The 22,963-nt window shown below is 61.2% G+C and overlaps 10 protein-coding genes across 10 annotated transcripts; 6 read left to right on the plus strand and 4 right to left on the minus strand.

Moving 5' to 3' along the window:
* Nucleotides 1-327: 327 nt before the first annotated feature.
* On the plus strand, nucleotides 328-1,359 carry RHTO_01919 (uncharacterized protein; the record flags this gene model as incomplete). Its single annotated transcript, XM_016415598.1, has 3 exons — nucleotides 328-368; nucleotides 439-573; nucleotides 672-1,359. The coding sequence occupies 3 exons, from the start codon at nucleotides 328-330 to the stop codon at nucleotides 1,357-1,359; spliced, it is 864 nt and encodes a 287-aa protein (XP_016272572.1).
* A 228-nt stretch (nucleotides 1,360-1,587) lies between these two features.
* RHTO_01920 (sulfide:quinone oxidoreductase, mitochondrial precursor) lies at nucleotides 1,588-3,665 on the minus strand (the record flags this gene model as incomplete). Its single annotated transcript, XM_016415599.1, has 11 exons — nucleotides 1,588-1,656; nucleotides 1,730-1,868; nucleotides 1,936-2,173; nucleotides 2,256-2,474; nucleotides 2,539-2,608; nucleotides 2,676-2,687; nucleotides 2,766-2,816; nucleotides 2,878-3,043; nucleotides 3,115-3,258; nucleotides 3,328-3,349; nucleotides 3,443-3,665. The coding sequence occupies 11 exons, from the start codon at nucleotides 3,663-3,665 to the stop codon at nucleotides 1,588-1,590; spliced, it is 1,353 nt and encodes a 450-aa protein (XP_016272573.1).
* Nucleotides 3,666-3,934: 269 nt separating this feature from the next.
* Nucleotides 3,935-5,204, plus strand: RHTO_01921 (metallo-beta-lactamase domain containing protein; the record flags this gene model as incomplete). The annotated part of the gene is made up of 3 exons (XM_016415600.1): nucleotides 3,935-4,687; nucleotides 4,756-5,046; nucleotides 5,118-5,204. 3 exons carry the CDS (start codon nucleotides 3,935-3,937, stop codon nucleotides 5,202-5,204), a joined length of 1,131 nt encoding a protein of 376 aa, XP_016272574.1.
* Nucleotides 5,205-5,775: 571 nt separating this feature from the next.
* On the plus strand, nucleotides 5,776-7,635 carry RHTO_01922 (alcohol dehydrogenase (NADP+); the record flags this gene model as incomplete). The annotated part of the gene is made up of 10 exons (XM_016415601.1): nucleotides 5,776-5,919; nucleotides 5,985-6,018; nucleotides 6,105-6,256; nucleotides 6,352-6,389; nucleotides 6,559-6,795; nucleotides 6,852-6,939; nucleotides 6,998-7,216; nucleotides 7,281-7,391; nucleotides 7,477-7,526; nucleotides 7,596-7,635. 10 exons carry the CDS (start codon nucleotides 5,776-5,778, stop codon nucleotides 7,633-7,635), a joined length of 1,113 nt encoding a protein of 370 aa, XP_016272575.1.
* An 885-nt stretch (nucleotides 7,636-8,520) lies between these two features.
* Nucleotides 8,521-11,204, plus strand: RHTO_01923 (MFS transporter, sugar transporter; the record flags this gene model as incomplete). The annotated part of the gene is made up of 15 exons (XM_016415602.1): nucleotides 8,521-8,714; nucleotides 8,779-8,785; nucleotides 8,855-8,878; nucleotides 8,945-8,980; nucleotides 9,121-9,195; nucleotides 9,269-9,323; nucleotides 9,382-9,455; nucleotides 9,516-9,620; nucleotides 9,716-9,959; nucleotides 10,017-10,059; nucleotides 10,117-10,423; nucleotides 10,482-10,595; nucleotides 10,653-10,694; nucleotides 10,756-10,900; nucleotides 10,963-11,204. The coding sequence occupies 15 exons, from the start codon at nucleotides 8,521-8,523 to the stop codon at nucleotides 11,202-11,204; spliced, it is 1,707 nt and encodes a 568-aa protein (XP_016272576.1).
* Nucleotides 11,205-11,578: 374 nt separating this feature from the next.
* Nucleotides 11,579-12,502, minus strand: RHTO_01924 (uncharacterized protein; the record flags this gene model as incomplete). The annotated part of the gene is made up of 1 exon (XM_016415603.1): nucleotides 11,579-12,502. The coding sequence occupies one exon, from the start codon at nucleotides 12,500-12,502 to the stop codon at nucleotides 11,579-11,581; it is 924 nt and encodes a 307-aa protein (XP_016272577.1).
* A 121-nt stretch (nucleotides 12,503-12,623) lies between these two features.
* Nucleotides 12,624-13,635, plus strand: RHTO_01925 (protein of Emopamil-binding protein family; the record flags this gene model as incomplete). Its single annotated transcript, XM_016415604.1, has 6 exons — nucleotides 12,624-12,748; nucleotides 12,848-12,975; nucleotides 13,058-13,229; nucleotides 13,294-13,305; nucleotides 13,368-13,487; nucleotides 13,545-13,635. 6 exons carry the CDS (start codon nucleotides 12,624-12,626, stop codon nucleotides 13,633-13,635), a joined length of 648 nt encoding a protein of 215 aa, XP_016272578.1.
* A 524-nt stretch (nucleotides 13,636-14,159) lies between these two features.
* RHTO_01926 (WSC domain protein) lies at nucleotides 14,160-16,074 on the plus strand (the record flags this gene model as incomplete). Its single annotated transcript, XM_016415605.1, has 8 exons — nucleotides 14,160-14,252; nucleotides 14,326-14,561; nucleotides 14,619-14,850; nucleotides 14,934-15,008; nucleotides 15,071-15,277; nucleotides 15,332-15,603; nucleotides 15,664-15,888; nucleotides 15,945-16,074. 8 exons carry the CDS (start codon nucleotides 14,160-14,162, stop codon nucleotides 16,072-16,074), a joined length of 1,470 nt encoding a protein of 489 aa, XP_016272579.1.
* A 390-nt stretch (nucleotides 16,075-16,464) lies between these two features.
* Nucleotides 16,465-21,162, minus strand: RHTO_01927 (exportin-1; the record flags this gene model as incomplete). The annotated part of the gene is made up of 15 exons (XM_016415606.1): nucleotides 16,465-16,508; nucleotides 16,569-16,688; nucleotides 16,746-17,275; nucleotides 17,332-17,423; nucleotides 17,480-18,302; nucleotides 18,364-18,415; nucleotides 18,518-18,658; nucleotides 18,720-18,858; nucleotides 18,973-19,385; nucleotides 19,468-19,618; nucleotides 19,719-19,883; nucleotides 19,989-20,157; nucleotides 20,270-20,568; nucleotides 20,650-20,733; nucleotides 21,157-21,162. The coding sequence occupies 15 exons, from the start codon at nucleotides 21,160-21,162 to the stop codon at nucleotides 16,465-16,467; spliced, it is 3,228 nt and encodes a 1,075-aa protein (XP_016272580.1).
* A 602-nt stretch (nucleotides 21,163-21,764) lies between these two features.
* Nucleotides 21,765-22,560, minus strand: RHTO_01928 (uncharacterized protein; the record flags this gene model as incomplete). Its single annotated transcript, XM_016415607.1, has 5 exons — nucleotides 21,765-21,839; nucleotides 21,904-22,020; nucleotides 22,078-22,140; nucleotides 22,232-22,300; nucleotides 22,393-22,560. 5 exons carry the CDS (start codon nucleotides 22,558-22,560, stop codon nucleotides 21,765-21,767), a joined length of 492 nt encoding a protein of 163 aa, XP_016272581.1.
* Between the last annotated feature and the right edge of the window lie 403 nt (nucleotides 22,561-22,963).

The following is a 22,963-nucleotide window of genomic DNA, read 5'->3' on the forward strand; positions in this document are numbered from 1 at the left end:
CGCAGCGCGAGTATGAAGCAAGTCAAGCCTGATCCGGGTCCATCCGCGACCATCGTGCAAAGTCACTGCCGTTGCCGAGCTCAGTCCCCGAGGTCGCGGGATCTGGCGAAACTCTGGAGAATGAGAAGGGCGAGGAAGGGCAGAGGAGGCCGTGCGGAGCGTCTGCCGAGGGTGCCGCGTGGTATAGGAGGCGTGTGAGCGTGCTCAAGCCGCATAATCGCTTCAGGAGGCTCGTCGCGCGAGGAGAGCAGTGTCGAGGAGAGCAACCAGCTCGCCGCAACTCTTCGAGGAGGACGACATCGCTCAGCTCGCTAAATCTGCTAAGAAATGGCTAAGCCTGGGTCCAAGCTAGTGTTTGATTGCGTCGAGTACGCCGCAGCCGCTATCCATCGTTGTCGCCGTCTCCTCACCTCGTCCCCACATCTTCATCGCTCGCAGGATCCCCAAGCGGCATCGTTCGCGCTCGATGCGTCCTAGCCTGTCTGCTGCATCCAGCAATACTAGCTCGGGCCGGTCCACGAACCTCACGACGCCCTCTGCTTCGCCCGACTGTCGAGTCGCGTCAAGCGCGAAGTTGTCGAGGAGGAGGATTGCGCGGCTCTCGTCGCGAAGGCTGAGGAGGTAGACGATAAGCCGAGTCTTGCGGCGTTGCAGGATGTCGCAGAACACAGGCTTCGCGTCCGGGATACCACGCTCGGAAGCGAACTTGGCCTGGCGAACGAGGGCGAGTTCGACAGCCTCGGTGCAGAGGCCGCCTTACAAACGGAGGTCATCGACGTCTTCATGGAGTACCTCCATGGCAACGAGGACAAGTACTCGAAAGGCCTCTTTGAGAATGTCTTCGTCCAGCTCGACCCGACCAGCTCGACCCTGTACGACGCCTGGGAGACACGCAGGCGTGCGCCCAAGCCCGCTCAGCGCGCTGCGATTGAGCGCAGCTTGAGGGAGAACAACGGTCTGCAAATTGGCTATGCGGTCCTCGTTTACGCCGGGCCGATGTTGGAGGAGGAGATCAGGGATATCGTGGCGGCGAGGGAGGAGCGGCGGACGCGGGAGGCTCCGTGGAAGGTGGCGGTTGAGCAGTACGAGGCGGACCTCAAGATCTGGAAGAAGGCGGCAAAGAGGGCAAAGGCGAAGGGAGAAGCGGAGCCGCCAAAGCCGGAGAGGCCGGAGAAGCCGAAGAAGCCTCAGAAGGCGCGGAAGCAGGCGAAGCGGGCAGGCGGGAAGGGGGTCAAGCCGGCTAAGAGGACGCAGCGAGTTCAGGAGGAGATGGAGGATGAGGAGGACGAGCAAGAGGCACACGACGAGGACGACAGCGAGGGCGGCGAACAGGAGGAGGAGCAGGACGATGAGGAGTAGGCAGGCCCACTCTCTCGGCTCTCACCCGCACCATCTTCTGCGTTCTCTCGCATCTTCGCTCCGTCTCAATGCGAGTGATGAACTGTAATCTATGACACAAAGCGCGTGTAACATGCGAGCGAGGGCGCGAGCGAATGAGATGGGAGAGAACGACAAGGGTGTACCGAAGGGAGAGGAGGAAAGGCAATCTACGCGCGACCTTGCGAGTCGCTTTTTGGTGCGAGGCCTTCAGGCGGAGGAAGGCTGGTACATGTAGTCGACAGGCCTGAACGGTCCGCGGGTACCGAACCAGACGCCCTGTTTTCAAACCCATCATCAGCGCTCTACTCGCTCGAGCGGAGCGGGTAAAAGGGGAAGGAGAAAGACGCACCTTGACCAACGCAGACCAGTAAACACGAGGGAAAAAGTCCTTCTTGAGGTGGTAGTAGAAGCGGTTCGGGACGTCTTGGGATCCGAGGATGGGGGCGAAAGTCTCTTTGGGGATGCCGCCGTACTTGAACTCGGCGAGCCTGCGAGCCCAAACCCTCGATGTCAGCTTGCAGAGAGACAAGGAGGGAGGGGAGGGCGGGCACGCACATCAACTCGTCATGACCCGTCAACAACGGGCAACTCGCATACCCATCATACTTGGCGACCAACTCCTTCCCGTCGTGCGCGGCGCGGAGGTTGTCGACGAGCACGGGGGCTTGGGCAGTGATGGCTGCTGCGGTCTTCGAGTTGGGCATCGACGAGGCGTCGCCGAGCGAAAAGATGTTGGAGAATTTCGTGTGTTGGGTGGTCGCGGGGTCGACCGAGACCCAGCCGGCGGCGTCAGCTGCGTTGACACAGGCCTTCGAGTCAGCTACGACCCGATCTAACGAGTACTGAGCAGACTCGAGCAAGAAGCGCCCACGCACCCAACGGCGAACTCTTGACGAAATCCGGCGCGCGTTGGGGCGGCACAACATGCAAGAACCCAAACTCCTCCTCCTTCTTTCCCCCCTCGGGCGTCGCAAACGTCGCCACCTTGCGCTTGTTGTCGATCTCGACGAGGTTGTGGTTGAAGAGTCCGGTGACGGAGCGTTGTTGGCGGATCTTTTCGAGCGCGGCGGAGTATTTCGGGACGCCGAACATGGCTGTGCGAGGGAGGGGAGGGGGTTAGTGGAGAGGGAGAGAGAGGGGAGGAGGAGAGGGACGGACTGGGTGTACCGGTAGCGAAGACAGGCTCGATTTGCTCCCTCACGCCATCCTTGCGCCACTGCGACTCGGCCTGCGTGCGGATCGAGCTCGTCAGTACGTCGAAAGCGAAGATGAGCGTGTAAGGGGTTTGGACGGACCATCCAGAGGATCTGAGAAGGTCGATTCCGCGCGCGAGCGGAGAGGTCAGCTCAGGTAGACGCAGAGGGCGTGAGAGAGCGAAAACGCACCTTCTGCGGCGCACCAGCGCACTTAATGATTCCCGCCGGCTGGGTGAAGATCTGCCCGCGCCATCCGAATCAGTACCTCTCTCTTCGTCTCTCGACAAAGGCGCGAACTCACCGCCCTGCCCTCCTTGAATCCCTGAATGTTCCTCCAGACCTTCTCGCACGAGTCGACCGAGTAGATGGACGAGACGGGTCCCGAAGGGTCCTCGAGCCCTTCGCGGAGTCCTTTGACCGCGTCAAAGTCGATTTTGAGACCGGGCGCGACGACGAGGAAGTCGTACCTGCGTACCAATTGCGACATTACTATCAGCTCCTGATTCACGGAGAAGGAAGGGATGGGCAAGGAACGCACTTGATCTTCGAGTCGTCCGAGGTGGTGACCTGGTTCTGGTCCGGCTGGAACGTCTCGACAGCCGTCTCGTATCGCTTTACACCTTGCGGGATGACCTCGTTCATGGGCTTGTGCATGAGCGAGAGCGGTTGGAGGCCTGCTCCACTGCGTCCCGGGGGAGGGTCAGCTCGTCGAGTAGGATATCGGAACGCAAGGAGGAAGGCTGGGACGCACACGAGAGTCCATCCTGGCTGGTCTGTGGCGCGCGCGAGATCCGAATCAGTTCTGCTCGCTCCGAAACGCGTCGAGCACGCCACTTTGGCTGATGAAGATTCGAGAGAGGACGCACAGTGGTGAGTCTGTGCAGGCTCGACGATGGCAATGTCGCCCTCTTTGAGTGCGCGGCCCTCTGCAGCAAAGGCGCGCTCGAGCTGTGCGGCGACCGAGACGCCTGCTGTGCCTCCGCCGACAATCACGACCTTGTGCTGGTGGGTCGAGGCGAAGCGGGCGAAGGGGCGGGCTGGTGCGGGAGTGCGCAGGAGCACGGCGGGACGAGTGGCGGCGGCGAGCATCTCGACTGTGAGGTGGAGTGCGTGTGAGCGATGGAGCGAGAGAGCGGGGTCGAGGAGGAGCAGGGGCTCGGGTATGAGTATGAGTGGCTGCGATGCGGCTATTGGACTGAATACTAATTGCTATCACTATGGAATGCACGCCTGTCCTCGGGAATCTGCTCGACTTGCGAGTGGTCATCCTGCTCGGGAACAGACACACCTGCGTCGTCCACTCGCTCTCTCTCGCTCTTGTCGTTGTTCATTCACAAGCTCGCACTCACACGCTACGCATGCGCCTGCCCGCTCACATCGCCCGCTCCTGCTGCTCGCACATCGCACGCTGCTCACCCTCGTCCCGCTCCGTCTTCCCCACCCACACCCGGCTCGCCTCGACCTCGACACACCTCGCACGCACTCACACTCGCACGACCACCTCGCACGCCATGGCCACTCGCACAGCATCCACCACCGCAACGACGGCCAACCCCCTCACCCCCTTCCGCACCCACACTCCCTCGCCGACCGCACTCCCCTCGACCCCGCTCACCCACGTCTTCTGGGACACACGCACCTCGACCTGGACTTACCTCGTCGTCGACCCTGCCACCCGCCGCGCAGCCATCATCGACTCGGTCCTCGACTTTGACCCGCAGACCAACACCGTCTCGACCGAGTCGGCCGACGGACTTGTCGCGTTCGTCGAGCGCGAGGGAATCACGGTTGAGAGGATCCTCGAGACGCATGCCCACGCGGACCATCTCACGGCGGCGGCGTACCTCCAACTCCGTCTCTCGCCTGAAGGCGGCCCTCGCATTCCCATCGGCATCCACCGCGGGATCCGCGCGACTCAGGCGCACTTTGCCAACTTGTACGACGTGCCGATGAGCGAACTCGAGGGCGTGTTCGACGAGGTCTACGACGAGGGGGACGAGATTACGGTTGGTGAGTGCAAGGGACAGGTGTGGCACCTCCCTGGGCACACCGAGTGCTCGGGCGGATACGTCTGGGGCGAATACGTCTACACGGGTGACTCGGTCCTCCTCGTGCGTTCCTTTCGCTCTCCTCCCCTTCGCTCTCACTAACCCTCGCTCGCTCGCGCCCTCACTCGCAGCCCGCCATCGGTTCCGCCCGCGTCGACTTCCCCGCCGGCTCGGCCTCTCGCCTCTACACCTCCTCTCAGCGCCTGCTCTCCCTCCCATCTCACTTCCGCCTCTTCAGCGGCCACAACTACCCCTCCTCCCCTTCCTTCGAAGACGGGAACCGCTGTTCTGCGACGGTGAAGGAACAGAGGGAACTGAATAAGCACTTTAAGGAGGGCACGGGGAAGGAGGAGTTTGTAAAGCTGAGGGAGGAGAGGGACAAGCAGTTGCAGGAACCGAGGTTGTTGCACCAGTCGCTTCAGGTGCGCCTTCCCCTCCTACTCTCTCTCCGCTACAAGAGCAGCGTACTGATGAGCCTGGCGTGTGCGAGCAGGTCAACATCCGCGCCGGCCGCCTGCCCAAAAACTCGCAAGGCAAACCGTTCTTCCGCATCCCCGTTCACGCTCCGGCGGTACTCTGAGCCCGCTCGCATTGTACATGTTGGCTTGCTTGAGGTGCAATGAGCGGTTGGGGTTGGGGCGAGAGGGGAGGAGGAGAGGGAGGACCTTCGCAAGAACGGCGGGTTTAGCTTCGGTGGATCGTCTGCGCTCGACTCGCTTGCTTCGACACGCGCTTGCTCGCTGCCGCGCTCTGACCTCGGTACACCAGCACGCCCATCTTGTGCTCTTCTCCTCGTCAACGTTCGTTGTTGCTCGGACGCGATCTGCCCGACCTCCACCCTCCACTCTCCAGCACTCCGTCATCCATCGCACGCAAAAGTCCGGGCAACAACCCGGAAGAGGCAACTCGTTGCTATTGCTTACTGGCGAGGGATAAGGAGTGTGTATGGTGCGAATCTCGCGAGGGAGGAGGATAAGGACGGGGTCGGGCGGAGGAAGGAGGGCAAGAGGGCCTCCTCCACTCTGCCCCTTCTCTCTCTCTCTCTTCTGCTTCGTCCCACTCACTCGACGAAGCGTCTCGCACACACCTACACCTCGAAGCAGCCCAGCCAACCCGCTCAAACACCTCCGCAAACACCTCCGCGAACAATCATGTCCTCCTCCCAAGTCCCCGCCAAGTTCCACGGCTGGTGCGCCCTCGGCACCGACTCGATCCAGGGCAAATTCGTCTGGCAGGAGTACGAGCCAAAGGCTTTCGCCGACGACGACGTCGATATCAAGATCATGTACTGTGGTGTATGCCTGACTTTCGCTCGAATCGCTGAGCATCGAGGACTGATTGTTGGTTCGGTGGGATGCAGATTTGCGCTTCGGACTTGCACACTGCGTCGGGCGGTACGTCCCATCGCTCCTCTCCGGACTCCGCTCGCCCAGCCTTCTCTCCTTCCTCCTTCCCCCGCTCACGCTCCCCTTTCGCACAGGCTGGGGCTCAGTCGACTACCCGCAAGTCGTCGGCCACGAGATCCTCGGCGAAGCCGTCCGCGTCGGTTCAAAGGTTTCGCACGTCAAGGTCGGTGACATTGTGGGCGTCGGAGCGCAGAACGATTCGTGCCTTGAGTGCGGGCAGTGCAAGGTGCGTCTTGGTTCGCTCGCTTAGGAGCAGGCGAAGAAGAGGAGCGAGCGCTCGGGAGGGTGAGAAGGAGCTGATGGACCTTGTATGTTGCGCAGAACAACCGCGAGCAGTACTGCGACGTCGGACAGGTCGGGTACGTCCTTCGTTCTCTCCTCGCGCTGTCCGAGGAGACAGGGCGAGGCGTTGCGCATCGAGAGTGAAGAGTTGATCACTTCCTCTCCCTTCCTTTCTCAATCCTCCTCCTCTCCCTCCGCTCTTCCCTCCTTTCATCGCGCTCTCCCCACCTACCTCCCGCTCCACAGCACTTACAACGGCAAGTACTTCCGCGAAGGCCCCGGCAAAGGCGCCAAGTCGTACGGCGGATACGCCGACTACCACCGCGCCCCCGGCCACTTCGTCGTCAAGATCCCGGATGGCCTCGACCACGCGATCGCTGCGCCTATGCTCTGCGGCGGCGTGACCGTCTACTCGCCGCTCGTGCAGTACGGAGCGGGAAAGACGGCGAAGGACGTCGGAATCGTCGGAATCGGCGGACTTGGGTGCGTTGAGATCGCCCTTGCTCGCTTTGAGTTGAGCTGATGTACCACGTACGCAGCCACTTTGGTCTCCTCTTCGCCAAGGCGCTCGGCGCGAACGTTACCGCCATCTCGCACAGCGAGAGCAAGAAGGCCGACGCTGAGAAGGTGCGTCTGCCTCGCTCCTGCTGCTTTCAACGGCAAATGCTGACACTCTCGCAAACAGATGGGCGCGACCCGCTTCATCGCGACCCACTCGGGCAGCGACGACGACTTTGCGCCGTACAAGCGCTCGCTCGACCTCATCATCTGCACGACCAACGACACCTCGATGCCCCTCATGGGCTACCTCTCGCTCCTCCGTCCCGGCGGAAACCTCATCCTCGTCGGCGCGCCGGAGAAGCCCGTCGCGAAGGACCTCCCCGCGTTCCCGTTCATCATGGGCGTGAGTCGAGCTACCCTTCCCCTGCCCTCGCTCCTCAGCGCCGTACTGACACTCTGGTTGGCAGAATGTCCATCTCGGCGGCTCGGCTATCGGATCGCCCTCGACTATCAAGGAGATGCTCGAGCTTGCGGCGAAGCAGAACATCAAGTCGTGGATCGAGAAGCGCCCCATGGAGGTGAGCGCTCCCCTTCCCTTCTCCCGCGCTCCACAAGGCGCTCTTGAGCTATCAGTTGCTGATGCACGCCCTGCACTCAAAACAGGACGTCAACCAGGCCGTCCCGGACATGCACGCCTCGAAGGCTCGCTACCGGTGCGTTCTCTCGTCTCTTCTCCCTTCTCGTCTCGCACCTCCTTCTGACGGTGTTCTTTACACACGCAGCTACGTTCTCGTCAACACCAAGAACGGCGGCAAGCTCTAAGCGACCACCTTGCCCTCCGCTCCGTCTTCCGCAAACAAATTCTAGATGCTCGCTCGTCAGCGGCGCTCCTCGCCTGATACATACACTCCGTGTGAAATACACAACCAAGTCGTGCCCGCCGCTGCCTCGATGAATGCTGCCTGAGCTGCGAATCGCGAGAATGCCGCTGTCCTCCTCGCACTTCACACTCTCCCGCATGCTCGATCCTCGCCCCTTGGCTTGCAGCAGGTGCATCCGACGACGTGCGGCGGCGGTTCTACGGCGATTTGATGAGACAAGCAATTTTCGCAAGTGCCCCGAGTCGGGTGTGTGCCGGCCGACAGAAAAGCTCGTCCTCCTCGCGCTCTCACAACGTCGCTCGCCGCCTCACGACCACCACGGCGGAGATCTGCTGTGTCGAAGCTGTCGGCGGTGCTGATCTGTGTCGTGGAAGGCGTCGTTGAGACGGTGGGAAGGGTCACCCTTGGAGCGAGCTCGCAGGATCTCGCCTTAGCCGCGATTTACCTCTCCCGCCCTGACCCGACCGGGCTCCGCGATCCTCGAGGAGGCTCGCTGTACGAACGATTGGACTCGTGTCCGCCGTTCCCGGATCCTGCTTCCCCGGTTTCTGCCCATCAGCCCTCGAGACGGACTCGCCGGCGACGTCTCCCCGCTGGCAGGCAGGGATCGCTGTGGCTGCTTTGCTGGCTGGGCAGCTGCGGACACAGCTCAGGACAAATGAATGCACAACCGGAACAAGCTGGATTTCGCGCATCGCGATCGCCTCGCAAGGGAAGAGAGCACTCAACCCTTTCCAAGAAACCTCGTCCGCTTCTCCGTCCTCTCTCTCTCTTCCTCTTTCTCTTCATTTCACCTGCTTTCGTCGCTCCCGTCTCGACAGCCACGATGCCTGTCGAACCCACCCTCACTCCGCTCCAGAAGGACACGGCTTTGCACGACAGTCCCATCGCGCCTTCCTTCGATGCGGACCTCAAGCTTTCACGTTCCGAGGCGGAACAGCTCGACAACCTCAAGGTCAGCGACGAGGAGCTCGTCGGCAGCTTGACCTACCAGCAGCTCACGCTGTACGAGAAGAAGTCGTGCGTCCTCGACTCGTCTTCCCCACCTCGTCTCGCAAACGCTGACCTAGCTCGTCTCGTACAGGGTTCTCGTGCGTCGATTCGTCTCTCGCAACTCAACGACAACGAGGTAGGAGCTGACCCACCTCGAATGCCTCCAGATCAACCGCGAGATGGATATCATGGTCCGCTTCTTTCGCTCGACCTTCTCGATCGAAGCGGAGGAACTGACAGTCGCTTCCTCTCTACAGAACCGCGCCTCTTTCTGGAAGCTCGGACGCTACCAGGTGCGTTCGTGCCGTGTCGATAGCGCGTGAGCCAGTATTGACATCCTTCGCCACCCTTTCGCAGTGGTGCATCTTCTTCGCAAGTCTCTCTTCGCCAGTTCAACGGCTCTAGACAGCTCCTAACGCTCGTACTCATTCAGCTCTGCGGCTTCGGCTACTTCCTCGACCTTTGCTGGGCGCAGGCCTTTGGCCTCGTCTCGGGTGCTCTTCAGCAGGTGCGTTGCGCTTTCGCCGTTGCGACGCACTCATCTTTTATGAGCGATGTACTGACTTGCGCATCGGTCGCAGGAGCTTGGTGTCCCCAACAACCGGATTGGTGACCTCTCGACCGCCTTCTCTGCCGGTCAGCTTCCTCCTTTCCCTTGTTCCTTCGCCTCGCGCTCACTCCCAGTGCTTCGCAGGTATGACCGTTGGTGCTCTTTTCTGGGGTCTCGCCGTCGACATCATCGGCCGGCGCTGGGCGTTCAACATGACGGTTCGTCGCGCTCCGCCCCTTTTGCGCTGCCTCAGGCAGCTGACGCTCTCCGCGCTGCAGTGCCTCATCTCGTCGGTCTTCGGTCTTCTCTTCGCCTCGCCTAGCAACTTTGGCGCCCTCTGCTTCTTTGCCTCGATGATCGGTCTCGGAGTTGGCGGCAACATCGTGAGTCCTCTTTCCTTTGCGGAGGAGTCACTCGTTCTTGCATAAAGAGCGGTACTCGGAATGAGGAGCGTCACTGACATTGGTCGGACTTGCAGCCCATCGACGCGACCATCACCCTCGAATTCCTCCCGACCAACCGCCGCTTCCTCCTCTGCGCCCTTTCGACCTTCCAGCCTCTCGGCGTCGTCGTCGCCTCGCTCGTCTCGTGGGGCCTCGTCCCGCGGTACTCGTGCGACACCTCGTACAAGGCGTGCAGCTTCCCCGAGCGCCCTTGCTGCACCAAGTCCTCTAACATGGGCTGGAGGTACACGATGATTGTATTGGGCTGCATCACGCTCGGTAAGCTGTCTCAGATCTCGCCCGTCCTGCAAAAGCTGACCCGACTTGCGCGAACAGGGATTTTCTTCCTTCGTTTCGTCCTGTTTACGTTCTACGAGTCGTGCGTTCCACTTTCCGCTCATCAGCCCTTCGAATCGCGCTGACTCGCTGCTCGTAGGCCGAAGTTCCTCCTTGCAAAGGGCAAGGACGAGGAGGCTATCGACGTCCTCTACAAGATTGCCGCCTTCAACCGCCAGCCCCAGCCTCAGCTCACGATTGACGACTTCCGCCTTCTCGACAAGGAGTACTCTGAGCGCGAGTCGATCACCTCGGACGAGCCGCTCTCGTCGGGTCCGCGCCAGTTTACGACCGGCGAGATGGCCAAGATTCGCGTCAAGCAGGCTGTTGGCCAGTTCGCCCACCTCAAGGGCTTCTTCGCCACCAAGCGCATGATCTGGGTCTCTGTCACTCTCTGGATCGCCTACGTGCGTTTCGTTTCGAATCACTCGACGCGAGGAAGTCGCTGACCTCCGTCATCCGCAGATGTCGCTCTTCTGGTCCTTCTCGATCGCCGGCGGTTACCTCCCGCTCATCCTCCGTCAGAAGGGTATCGACACCAGTGCCGGCCTCAACGAGACCTACCGCAACTACGTCGTCGTGCGTAGCGTTTCCTTGCCTCATTCCCTTCCTTCCGGCTGATCTTTTCCTCGACAGGTCTACTTGCCGGGTGTTACCGCCACCATCCTGGGTTCCTTCGTAAGTCTATCGCGTTTCGCAGCCCTCAGTTCGTCGCAAACTGACCGTCCTCGCCTTGCAGCTCATGGAGATTCCCAAGGTCGGCCGCAAATGGGCGATGGCATTCGCCGCCGCGCTCATGGGAACCTCCCTCTTCCTCTTCGCCACCATCTCGTCGTTCGCCGCGTACACCGGCATGAACCTGCTCGAGTACTGGGCGCAGTCGCGTGAGTTAAGGTTTTATGCTCGCCTTCTCTTCTCTCATATCGACACTCTTGCTTGGTCGTAGTCTACGCCGCCCTCCTCTACGCCTTCACACCCGAGGCATTCCCTGCGCCTTTCCGCGGCTCCGGTTCGGGAATCGCCTCGACTTTGGGTCGCCTTTCGTCTACTGTCGCGCCCATCGCGGCCGGGACAATTTTCTCACCCAGAAGTCCATCGGTGCTCTACCTTTCTGGTGGTGCAGCGTTCGTGAGTATGCTCGCGATTCTCTGCCTTCCATACGACACACGAGGCCGCCACACCTTCTAAGGCGGCCCACCACCCGCGTCTTTCCTCCCACCGGTCGGTCCATCCCGCCGTCCATAGTCTGTATACATGTCTGGAACGACGATACTTTGCCGGGATTCGCGTTTCGAGCACTCGCGAGAAACGGCGAGGAACGGGCTCTCAAGGCTCGACCTTCGCAAGCTGATGTTTCTCTTCTGGTAAGCGGAGCTGCCACCTCGTTGAGCTGTTCATGCACGTGGAAAGCAAACGCTGTCGCAAAGGAAAGGGTCAAGGGCAGCGAAGTAGATTGGCGAAAGCAGCGTGTTACAACAAGGTCCGTATTCGAGTCCGACAAGCGCCCGCTCTCCAGCACCAACTTCACCTTGAGCCCGGAGCCCCAGCATACCGCTCCATGCCTAGTTGCCTACGCCGGGAGAGCGCCACGCGACGACTTCGTACTCCGCATCGCCGTCTTCCGTCGGCTTTGCGCCCATCTTGCAGAGCGCAACGCCGTTGATGGGCACGCCCGTCGCCCAGACAGCCTCCTCGAAGCGCGAGATGACCGACGAGAAGTCGTACCGCGTCGGGCGATGCCCAGAGCTCGAGTAGCGCGTGTTGACGATGGTTGCGTGCAAGAGAACTTCCCTCCTAGTCGGGTCTGGCTTCCGCATGAGGCCGGCGTCGACCGCAGCGTCGTGCAGCGCTTGAGCAAACGCTTGAAGGCGATTTGTCGGGTCGGAAGGCGAGAGGTAGAGGATGGCGGCCGAGCGAGCGGGTTGATGCTTCATCGATTTGAGGGAGCGGAGGTCGACGACGAGGGGTTCGAGTGAGACGGCATCAGCCTTGTCGTCGCGCATATGCTCCTCCTCTCGACGCACTCGCGCCGCTTCGCCCGCCCGCCTGAGCATCTCCTCGACATCAACCTCCTCCTGGAGCCACCGCTTCGCGCGCTCGAGCTGCTCGTCGTTCTGGAGGTGCAGCGCGCCGAGCGTAAGATGTATCGTCCCAATAGGTCGCATAGCTTGGAGTGGAACGTCAGGCGGGAGTGCATTCCGGAGCAAAGGGAGGGTGTCGGCGAGTTGAGAGACGACTCGAGGGGTATTCGTGAGAGGGAGGGCGAGGAAGTGGGTCGGCATATCCCGCAGGCGCTTGGTACGATCCTTTAGAGGTACGGGCGTGCTGCTCGAGGGTCCTGGCCGCTTTGCTGAATCAGACGAACGAGCGACTGATGAGAAAGTGAGGGCGGGCAGAAGTCGAGGAGTAAGGTTATAGGCTGAAAGCGGGTGACGCAGAACGGCGGACAGGTAGCTATCCAAGCGCGACAAGCCAACTCCAAGCATCTGGCGTGGCTAGCGACGTCAGGAGGGAGACAGACCCTTGCGAACACCTCTCTCGCTCAACTTGTTCGCTTGCATCGTTTCTGTAGGGCTTAAAACTGGCTGAGCGACACTTGCAGTGACGATGACAGTCCACCACGCCCCGCCTCCAACCCTCCTCACCCAGACGACGTTGCTCTCGCTCGCTTCGACCGTCGCTCTACTTGCCCTCGCTGTCGCGCTCGCTCAGCGCCTGTTGCCTGCCAGAAGGTGCGCACACGCTCACAAGAGGCTCAGCTATGATGGGCGGACCTCACTGGCTGATCGGACGCACCGAGCCCGCTCACCATGGTCTCCCCCTCCTCTCAGATACGCCGGCGCTGCCCAACGCTTTACCTTTGTGTGGCTCGCCTTCGATGCGCTGGTGCACTTCACTCTCGAGGCCTCCTTCGTCTTCCACTCCTTCCCGCGCCCTCGGACTGTTAACTCTGGCACCGGTTCGTCCCTTCCCTCCTCCCTGCTGCTCGCGTCTGACGAGATGCGTCCTTCACGCTCTGCCCAACTCGTTACACCACACAGGTCCCTTCGCCGCTCTCTGGCGGGAGTATGCCCTCGCCGACACACGATGGGGCACGAGCGACCCGACCGTCGTGTCCATCGAACTCATCACGGTCCTCGGAGCTGGTCCTTTGGCAGCTTACTGCGCCAATGGGATGCGACGACCAAGGAACGAGGCGTGGAGGCTTTGGATGTGCGTGCGAATCCTCCCTCTCAGCGCCTTCAAAGGACGGTCCTGATCTTTCTCGATTTCGCAGCATCATCTTGTCGTGCGTTCAATCGTGCCTCGGGCGATTCGTCGGAAACTCGACTGACGCGAGCATGAGCGCAGAGTGGCGGAACTGTATGGCGGCTGGATGACCTTCGCTCCCGAATGGATCACCGGCTCGCCCTCGCTCAACACCTCTCACCCGCTGTACACCTGGGTCTACCTCGCCTTCTTCAATGGACTGTGCGTTGACTCCGCTGGTTCCTCTACCATCTGAGCTAATGATTGGCGCTTCGTCAGCTGGGTCGTCATCCCGCTCTGGCTCATCTGGGATTCAGGAAGGGTCATCTTGCGGGCGTTAAGCGTAACAGAAGAGACCAAGGCGAAGTAGGGCAAGTCGTAACGGCAGGCAACAGGACTGGGGGAACGGCTGAAGGCTTGGGCGACGCCAAGGTCGACGCATCGAACGCGGGATCCAGGGCCCGCTGCGTCGGTCATGACCCACGACTTTCAATGCCTCCCTGATGTACCTCTATCGAGCTCGCTGAGCGTCAGCGCAGCTTATCGTACCTCCTGCGATTGCTTACACCTCCTCGTCGACCAATCGTCGACCTCGCGGTTGCTGCGGCTTGATCCGCGGCGACTCCGCCTTTCTCTCCCCGGCCCGCCTACGCTATCACCGCGTGCGGACGGACCGATCGCGTCTGACACGCTTCCATGGACTTTCCGCTGCCCGCACAGCTCGCCATGCGCTCACTCATCTCGCTCCTCTTTCTCTACGCTTCACCCGTTCCGTTCCTTTTCGTTCCTTCTCTATCCCTCCGACACTTGCTGCTGGTCCAGCCCTCCTACCGACGCCCTACACTCGCTCCCACATTCGTTTCCCTACTCCCCACCGCTCAGGCCCCCCTCACGATGGTGGCTTTCAAGGCGACCGCTCTGGCGCTGTCGCTGCTCTATGCCGTTCCAGGGTCACTCGCTTTCTTCAGGATGCCGCTCGACAACCCGGTGCGTCCCGAGTGCTCCCCTTCTCCCATACTGAGACGAAAGCTGACTCTTCTCTCCTTCCGTGATGCCGCAGCTCATCGTCGAGCGAGCCGACCCGATCATCAATCCCGGCACCGTTTCGGCGCACGTCCACACCGTCTCGGGGGGCAGCAACTTCAAGGACTCGGTCACCTACGAGGAGTTGCGAAACTCGACGTGCACCTCTGCCAAGGCCGTCGAGGATAAGTCGGCCTACTGGACTCCCCAGCTCTACTGGTGGAACAAGAACAACACTTTTACGCCCGTCCCGCAGATTGGCGGCGGCTTGATGTGCGTCAACTCGCTTGCTCTCGCTCTGGCTTGCCACGCTGACGCCCGTACGCGCAGCTACTACCTCTTCCGCTACCACCCGTCGGACAAGTATCCTATCAAGGCCTTCCCGCCCGGTTTCCGCATGGTGACGGGCTCGCCCATGCTCCGCACGAACAACCGTACCTCCGGCCCCGACCAGGACATTATCGGCTGGAACTGCCTCGGCAGCGCCAGTCCGACGAGGGAGACGGGCTTCCCGAAGAACAAGGTCTGCAGCGGCAACTTGAGGGGAGAGATCCGCTTCCCTGTACGTTCTCCTCCCTCGTCCGGGTTCTCCTCCTCTTTTCTCGATTGCTAGACCCGACTAACTCCACGCGACTTGCTTAACAGTCCTGCTGGAACGGCAAAGACCTCTACAAGCCCGACGGAAGCCACATGGCCTACTCGGACGGAGAATCGGGTCCTGTACGTCCGCCTTTCCCTCTCCCCTTCTTCCCTCCCTCTCCGCTGATTTCCGTCCTCTTCAGTGCCCGTCTACTCACCCTCACCGTCTCGTCACCCTTTTCTACGAGATCAGCTACTACACGCAGGCGCTCGAGCCGTTCCGCAACACCGCCATGGATCCGACGCAACCTCTCGTCCTGGCCAACGGTGATCCTACCGGTTACGGCTGGCATGGGGACTTCTATTCAGGGTGGCCTGTCGATCTGTTACAGAAAGCCATCGAAACCTGCGTGAGTTGGCGGTGGAATCGCCGTTATTCGGTTCCCTGACCTTCCTACCCGCAGACGGCGGACAGCGGCGTCATCGAGGAGTGCAAGATCATTGAACTGTACGACCGGAGCGACCCGAACCACGCCGCCTGCCGCAAGACGCCCGACTTTAACGAAGTCGTCTTGGCCAACCTCCCCCGTCTCCCCGGCTGCAACCCTATCACTCGCACCGAGAAAGAGGCCATCACCGGCATGACCAGCTGCAAGAACCTGGCGACGCCCAAGCGCTTCAAGCCGACTGTCTACGAGGGCAACATCCCTCCGCCGGGCGCTCATGTCCTTCCTGGGTAAGCCGTCGAGTCCTGTGCCCCGTCTCCGAACGTCGCTGACACCGGTAGGTATCACAGCACTCCGCAGACCGTCACCAAGTACGGCCAGTGGACGTACAAGGGATGCTTCGCCGACAACAACCCCGGCCGCGCTTTCCCTAAGCGCATCGACATCCCGAAAAAGACGGTGCAGTCGTGCCTCGACACCGCTGCTGCTCAAGGGTACGGCTACGCCGGACTCGAGTACCACGGCGAGTGCTGGGTCGGTCCGAAGCCATCGTCACCGAAGAAGCTGAATGTCGGGTGCGTTCGCTCGCCGGCTTCTCGCCCCTCGTGAAGCTGACTACGTTTACGTACAGCCTCTGTAACGCTCTCTGCGACGACGACAACCTCTCTTACTGCGGAGGCGGCTATCCGGCAGCGTTCAGCCTCTACGAGCTCAAGCGCAAGACGTCCAGCCGGCGACACCTCTTGTCCGACATGCACTGATTCGCCCTTCTCAATCTATTTCCTCCCCGCTCCTCCATACTCCCTTGTCGCTCGGCAGCGCCGTCGTACTCCCTGACTTCGTCTCTCTCACCTCTATTTCGCCCTGTGCTGCTTGCTCCACTCTTCCGACAGTCTCAGTAGCCCTCTCCTGCAGACCTCGCTTGCACTGCTACCGCGCCCTTTCGTCGGATCGTCTCTCGAGTATCGCGACGCGAACATGGTCTGCGAAAAAACGATTGCGAGCTAGGGTAATTACAGGCATGGCACGAGAGAAGAGGGAAAGCGCATCGAGAGAAGGGAAATGAAGACTGGGAATGATGGGGACTCCGGCGCTGTTCTAGCAAAGCCCAAGCGCGAAGTCGACCCGAAAAAGCGGCCACCTCGACCTGATCACAACTCCTCGTCCTCGCCGGTCATCGCCTCGGAAGGTTTCACTGCGTGCGAGCAGCAGGTCAGCAGGTGCCGAGCGTGGGCGAGAGCATGCGCGGACTCACGCATTCCGGGCACCGCAGCAGCGCGCGCCTGATCCTCGTCGCGCTTGCGCTTCGCCTCCTCCTCACGCTCCTCCGCGTAGATGTCGGACGCCTCCTCGCCCTGGAACTCGCGAAGCGAGACTGCGGCGATCGATGATCAGCGACAAGAACGCTCTGCAGAGGAGACGGCCAACTCACTCAGGAAGTCTCGCAGAGTGATGCGGAACTTGTTGAAGTCGCCGTACTGCTCTCGCAGCGCCGAGACGAAGGCGGTGATCTGAGCGGGCTGGAGATGGGGGAAGGCAGACTTGAGGAGGTTGGCGGTGTAGTCGGCGACAAAGACGCCGTTGTTGGCGGCGGACGGGTCGAGCGGCGCCTGGATGTCGCCCTGCTCGACGAGCTTGAAGAGGCGGGCGAGGACGAGCGCGGTCGACTTGAAGCCCGACTTGTGGTCGGCGTCCGTCAAGACGAAGAACATGTCTTGGAGCAAGGCGAGGTAGTACGCCTGGAAGAAGCCGTTCGACGTTTCCGGGCCGGCCGCGACGACATTGTCGATGAGCTCGACGCAGATCGTCAAACCGAGGTCGCCTATGTCGCGCATCGTGTGCTTGGTGGCCCAGACGACGGCGTCCATGACCAGCTTGAACTGCGGCGCCGGGATCTTGAGCAGCGCGTCGAAGCAGTTCAGGTTGATCACTCGGAGCATCTTGAAGAAAGCGACGCGGTGTCTGCAAAACGATCGCGGTCAGCGGGCGAACATCGCGGGCGGCTGAGCGAGACGCACTCGGGGAACTCGGTCAAGTCCTGGTTGATCATCGAGAGCGTGCACTCGAACACGGCGTCGAGAACGGCGGGGACCTTGTCCGTCATGAGCGGCTGCGCGAGAAGGCGGTCAGCTGGGATAGAAATCACAGAAGCGAGCGGCCACGCACGCCGAGGCGAGAGACGATGGTGACCATGGTCGAGAGGACCTCGGCGTCTCGTGCTGCAGGAATGTTCTGCTTGTAGTCGCCGAGGATCGCCTCAAGGAGAGGCGGGATGAGGTCGCGGTTGACCTGCTCGAGGTCTTCCGCCTTGCGAATGTAGGTCTCGCCGACAAGCTTGAGGATCTCCTTCTTGATCGTGCGCAAGCCGCGGACCTTGGGCGTCTTCGTCGCGATGAGCCCCTGCTCCGCCGTCGTCGCCGAGATGATGCCCGAGACGGCGGTGTACAAGCCCAGCAAGTCCATGTAGATGCGAGCGAGCTGAGGGAGGAAGAAGGTGCCAATGGACGAGCACGCCGCCGTGTTCGTCTTGAGGATATTCGAGAGGATCTTGATGTTCTCTGGGTCGGAGAGGATCTCGGCGCCGCTCTGAGCCGCCTGCGCCATCAGGCTGTCCCACGCCGCGTTCGGCGCCTGCATGAGGTTCGCGATGAGGAGCTCCTGCTGGGGCTTGTTCGGCTGCGCCGAGATCATGTAGCCAACCGCTTCGTAGAACGTGTGGATCTGGAGCGGTGCGAGGTCGGAGGTGATGCGCTGGAGGTTGCGGAGGATCTCCTCGATAAACGGCTCCGACTCGCCCGACTGCTGCATGACGAAGTGGCGGCGACACTTTTGCGCAATCTTGATGAACGTGTCGCACGCCATGTCCTGGACACCCTCGTGCGTCTCGTGCATGAACTCGAACAGCTTGTTGACGACCGTCTTGAGGAACTTCCAGTGCGCCTTCAGGAAGCGAGGGTATTGTCCGACGATGTACATGATGTTAGACGCGCTGCGGAGGAGAAGAGGGTTAGTTCGGTGCGAGGGGAGGAGATGAAGTCTCGAGAACGCACACGACGGCCTTGTTGTCCTTGCCGCGCTTCATCTCCGTCAAGCCGAGCAGGTCTGGAGAAAAGACGTGGACGTGAGCTCAGCACTACGGATCCATGGAGGCTGGGAGCGCTGCGCGTTCAGTCCGTTCGCCAAGACCTGTGCATGGGCACTCACCCTTGATGACCGTGACGAGGAAGCGCTTCTCCGTCTCCTCGTTCATCGCGCCCGAGATCGATCCGATAGCCCAGCAAAGCGTGTTGAGGTTCGCCCACGACCACTCGGAACCGTCGACCTGCTTCGAGAGCTTCTCCGTCACTGCAGGCGCGACGAGGCGTCAGCAGGAAGCCGTGAAGGGAGACAACGAGTCGCAACGCACTGATCATCTCGGTGTCGACGACGTCGAGATGTGTGAGGTAGACGAGAACTTCGCGCATGCTCTTGTACAGGACGACCGTGTCCGTGTCCTTGAGGAACTCGCGGACGATCTCGCCCTCGTCGTTCTCGACGATAAGGACCTGCGAGCGAGGAAAACGAAGGAGCGTCAGCTCTACGAGCGCGATTATCACGCTACGGCTGCTCGCCCTTGAGCTCGTCGCAGCGGTTCTCGGCGAAGGATAGACCTGACGCACCTCCTCGGGCTTCGCCATTCGCTCGACCATGACCAGCCGCAGGTTCGACAAGACCTCCGTGTAGATCCCCCGCCTGCCCTGTCCGCCCGCTCCTCCCGCACCGCCGAACCCGCTCATCCCGCCGAGACTCAACAACGGGTTCGCCGCGAGTTCTCCGCCGGGGAATTTCTGCATCTCGTCGTACAAGTCGGCGACGAGCTTCGCCCAGTACTCGAGACAGATCTTGAAGATCTCGCGCTCCTCGACTTGCGAGATCTTGATCAGGTAGAGATGGGCGTTGAGGAGGACGTCGCGGTGTGAGGGCGTCTCGAGGATCGTGACGTGCGCCGAGAGGAAGTTGGTGAGGAAGATGGCGAGGTTGAGGACCAGTTCTTGGTCGGCGTCGGAGGAGTTTTCGTAGGCGCCGGCGATGTCTATCGAAGGTGACCTCCATCGTCAGCAACTTCCGCCAGGTGGACGCGGCTATCGCAGCGCATCGTGAGAGTCCGAACGCACCTGTCGAAGGCGGAATCATCTTGTTGACAGACGTCATGACCATGTTGAAGAGGATGATGAACTTCGAGTTGTACTCTGCGCCGATTTGGAGGCCGCCAATCTCGGACAAGCACTTGAGCGTGACGTTACGGAACTCGGGGACCTCGAGGAACTGCGTACAAGGTGCGAGTCAGCATACGGACCGTCAACAGCTGAGTAACCCACACGGGCTTGGCGAGCGCAGACGAGCAGCGTCCCGGACGCGGACTCACCCTTGTGATCAGGTAGTCGATGACAGGCGTCTCGAAGATGTATCCGAGCGGGATCCAGTTGAGGAAGCGGAGCATGGCCTCGAGCGTGACCTTGATGAGTGACGGCTTGTCGGCCTTTTCGAGCACCTCGACGCACAGCGAGAAGACTTCGGCGAACTCTTGGCACTGCGGGCGGGAAAAAAGATGAGTCACAGCGTCTCTTGTCAGGAGGACACGCTCAAGCGGGTCCGCAGGCCTTGCTGGCGAGTCCACGCCAGACGACCGACTCACAATCTGCGCCTTCATCGCCTTGGTCTTGGCCGTCGTCATCTGTTCCGCCGAAAACTCGAAGATCTCTTCCGACAAGAGGCGGAGGATGACCATGTTGTTCTCGCAGATCGAGAGGTTCGCTTGAGACGAGGTGACGATTTCGGGAATGAAGGTCGGCCAGTTGTGGGGCCTGTGAGTGGCGAGGGGAGGTGCGTCGAGGAGAAAGAGCGGAGGAAGAGGACGGAACGCCTCGTGAGTCTCGCGGTTTCGAGCGGAAGCGCAGAGGAGGACGTCGAACGCACCACTCCTGCTTGAGAATCTGCACCAAGATGAGGTTGAGCTTGTTGAGGAAGCTCTTCTCCCTCTTGAGCGTCGCCTCGTCGCTACTCGTCTTGACGATGACCTGGACGACAAAGTTCCTGATCCCGCTCCGCTGCTCCTCGGGCAAGACCTTCCATCGCGTCTTGATCAGCCGGTCGAGAATCTGCAGCGCGATGTACTTGGTCTGCGTGTTGGACGACGTCTCGAGAATCGCTGGGACGCGTTGCCAGGCTTCGGGGTTCTCCTGGAACTGGGCGAGGACCGTCGACGCTTGTTGTTGCTGCAAGGGACGACATGGCACCAGAATCAGCCTCTTCCCCGTCGAAAGTGAGCCGATATCGCGACGCAGATCCTCACGCACCTGCGTTCCGGCTCCCGTCAGCATCACCTGCGCGACCTGGTCCAACAATCCGACATCGAGCGGCTGGCTAAAGTCGAGAATGGCCTGTTTCGGACGTGCGAGAACGTTGTCAGTGCGGTCGAACCTCGGCAGCAGGATGTTGAGGTCGTGAGTCCGAGGTTGTTGAGGCAGCGAGAGGAGGGGTGGAGAGCGAGGGGCGAGGCAGGCGGCAACAGCCGTACGAGCTGTCGATACGCCTCGGGCCGAGTGGGGACCTGCCCAAAAGCCTCCTCAACTGTCCCGCTGCCCGTCTCGCACGGCCTGTCCTGCCGCTCCTGCTCGCACCCTCGTTCCTGCGTTCATCGGTCGAAAGGCGAGTTCCTCCTGCTCCTGGCCGGCCGCTGATGTGCCTGCCCTGCCTATCCAGCCCTTCAAAGCCTCCCGAGCTGCTCATCCAGTCCCCGAGTGACCGCCACCGCCGTCCCGTCGTGCATGTTCGACCAGGTCGCTCGCGGTCGAACAACTCACCTCCATCGTTCCCGAGCTCGCGATGCGCTGTGGCGGGCTGCTGTATCGAGTCGAGTAGCTCGACGCGAGTGCTGGCGAAGTGGCTGGGTGCGCGCTGGACGAGAGGGTGTGAGAGAGCGGGTCGTTGGTGGGGGAGAGAGGGAGCTGGCCAGTGTGCTGGGGCGACGCAGGCGAAGCGGTGGACCTTGAGTCCGTGTTCAGCAAGCGTGCGAGGGTGGGCGTGCGCGTGTGTGCGGTCCTTTAGACTGCCGGTCGCGAGGAGGAGGACAAGGGAGAGCAGGACTGGATGAGCAGACGACACCCTCGCACAGACGCTCTATCTTGCACGCTGAATGCTCACGGTGAGTTCAGAAGAGATCTCAGAAGCAAGATTACGCAGGAGGAGGCGGAAGCGGCGAGTCGAGCAGCGACATTCGCGATTTCCTCGAGCAAGTCGTCCTGGATAGTGACTGCAATGCATTGCGAAGAAGGAGTCCTGCAAGTGATGGCACGACAAATGACGGTACTGCTTGAAGAGTCGAGGCGGAAGACGGAAAGAGATGCAGCGCAAGTCGAGAGAGGGAGGGTATGGCGGGAACGGCGAGGTCGGCTTGCGGGCGGCGGCGCGATCACCTCCAGCAGAGAATGCTGTAGCCGGCCTCGTGGACGACCTCTCCGCCTCCCCATGGGAAGTTGGCGCCGTGCTGTGGCGTAAAGCTGATCAGCTCGTGTGGAAAGGTTTACTTGGGAGAGAGAAAGGCGGCTCACCAAGTGCTCGCCCGTCTTTCCGGGCACCTGCACGCCGTCGATCGTCATCATGGCGTGAAAGAGATGCTGTCCGCCCTCCTCAAAGCCACCTTCAACAGGTCGACGGCCGGAAGGGATCTGCTCGAGCGAGGTCAGCGAGAATTCAGGTGGAAGTCCTGAGAAAGCGTCGCGAACCTGTCCGTAGCCTGTCGGGACCCATTCCATCGCCTCAGTGATTGGCAAGATGTCGAAGCGGCCCTGCGAGTGACAGCATTGTCTATGTCAGCACGAAACTGACAAGTCGCCGGCGGGGTGCAACCGTGTCCCGCTGCTCAGCTCCGGAACGCACCTCGTGATGCCTCTCAGCTCCACCGTAGCTGTACATCGCCTTTCCGTGCGTGACTTTAGCCGGGTGAACCTGCGGGGTCGGTGTGGGCGTGAGTGCGAGTTTGACTACATCGAGGCGAGGGCACCGCCGCGCCCTGCCACAAACCCAGCACATTCACTCACCGACTTCCCGTCCATCAGCACGCTGCAAACAAACACCGGACTGCAGTCCAAGTCGCGAAAGGGGGCGGGTCCGGTAAGGGAGTGGTCCGGGAACGCCTGGAAGCTCGAGCAGGGGACTCGCAAGCCGGCTGCGGGCACAGACTGGGTGTACGCGGGCGGAGAAGACATGGTGGGGCGCGCAGAGGGGTTGTGGCCGACGGCGTGTTCGGGTCGAGGGGCGAGAAGTGATGAAGATGAGTGGGCAGTGAACGTGCGGCGTGGGACGGTGCTGCTGATTCGGCAGGCTTTCTCTGGAGCTGTCAAGAGGTTCAAGCCAATCCTGAGCCAAGCAGCGCGTGTGTGAGAAGAGCGAGGAGCGTCTCGATATGGACCACGTCGTCCTCCCCTCCCTCTGACCTCGACTACTCGCTTACTCAGCGGATAAGGCTGCAGCGCTCTGCCAGACACTTGCACCCGCGCTTGAAGGCTCGTCGCTGCCGCTGGCACCGGCCGAACACGCCCTGGGACTCGCTGCTCTTCCTTGCCGACGGCTCTTCAACTCAAATGTCGATTGCTCGCGCTCCACAACCGC

This window comes from Rhodotorula toruloides (genome assembly GCF_000320785.1).
Source record: "Rhodotorula toruloides NP11 unplaced genomic scaffold Scaffold15, whole genome shotgun sequence".
NCBI classification, from domain to species: domain Eukaryota; kingdom Fungi; phylum Basidiomycota; class Microbotryomycetes; order Sporidiobolales; family Sporidiobolaceae; genus Rhodotorula; species Rhodotorula toruloides.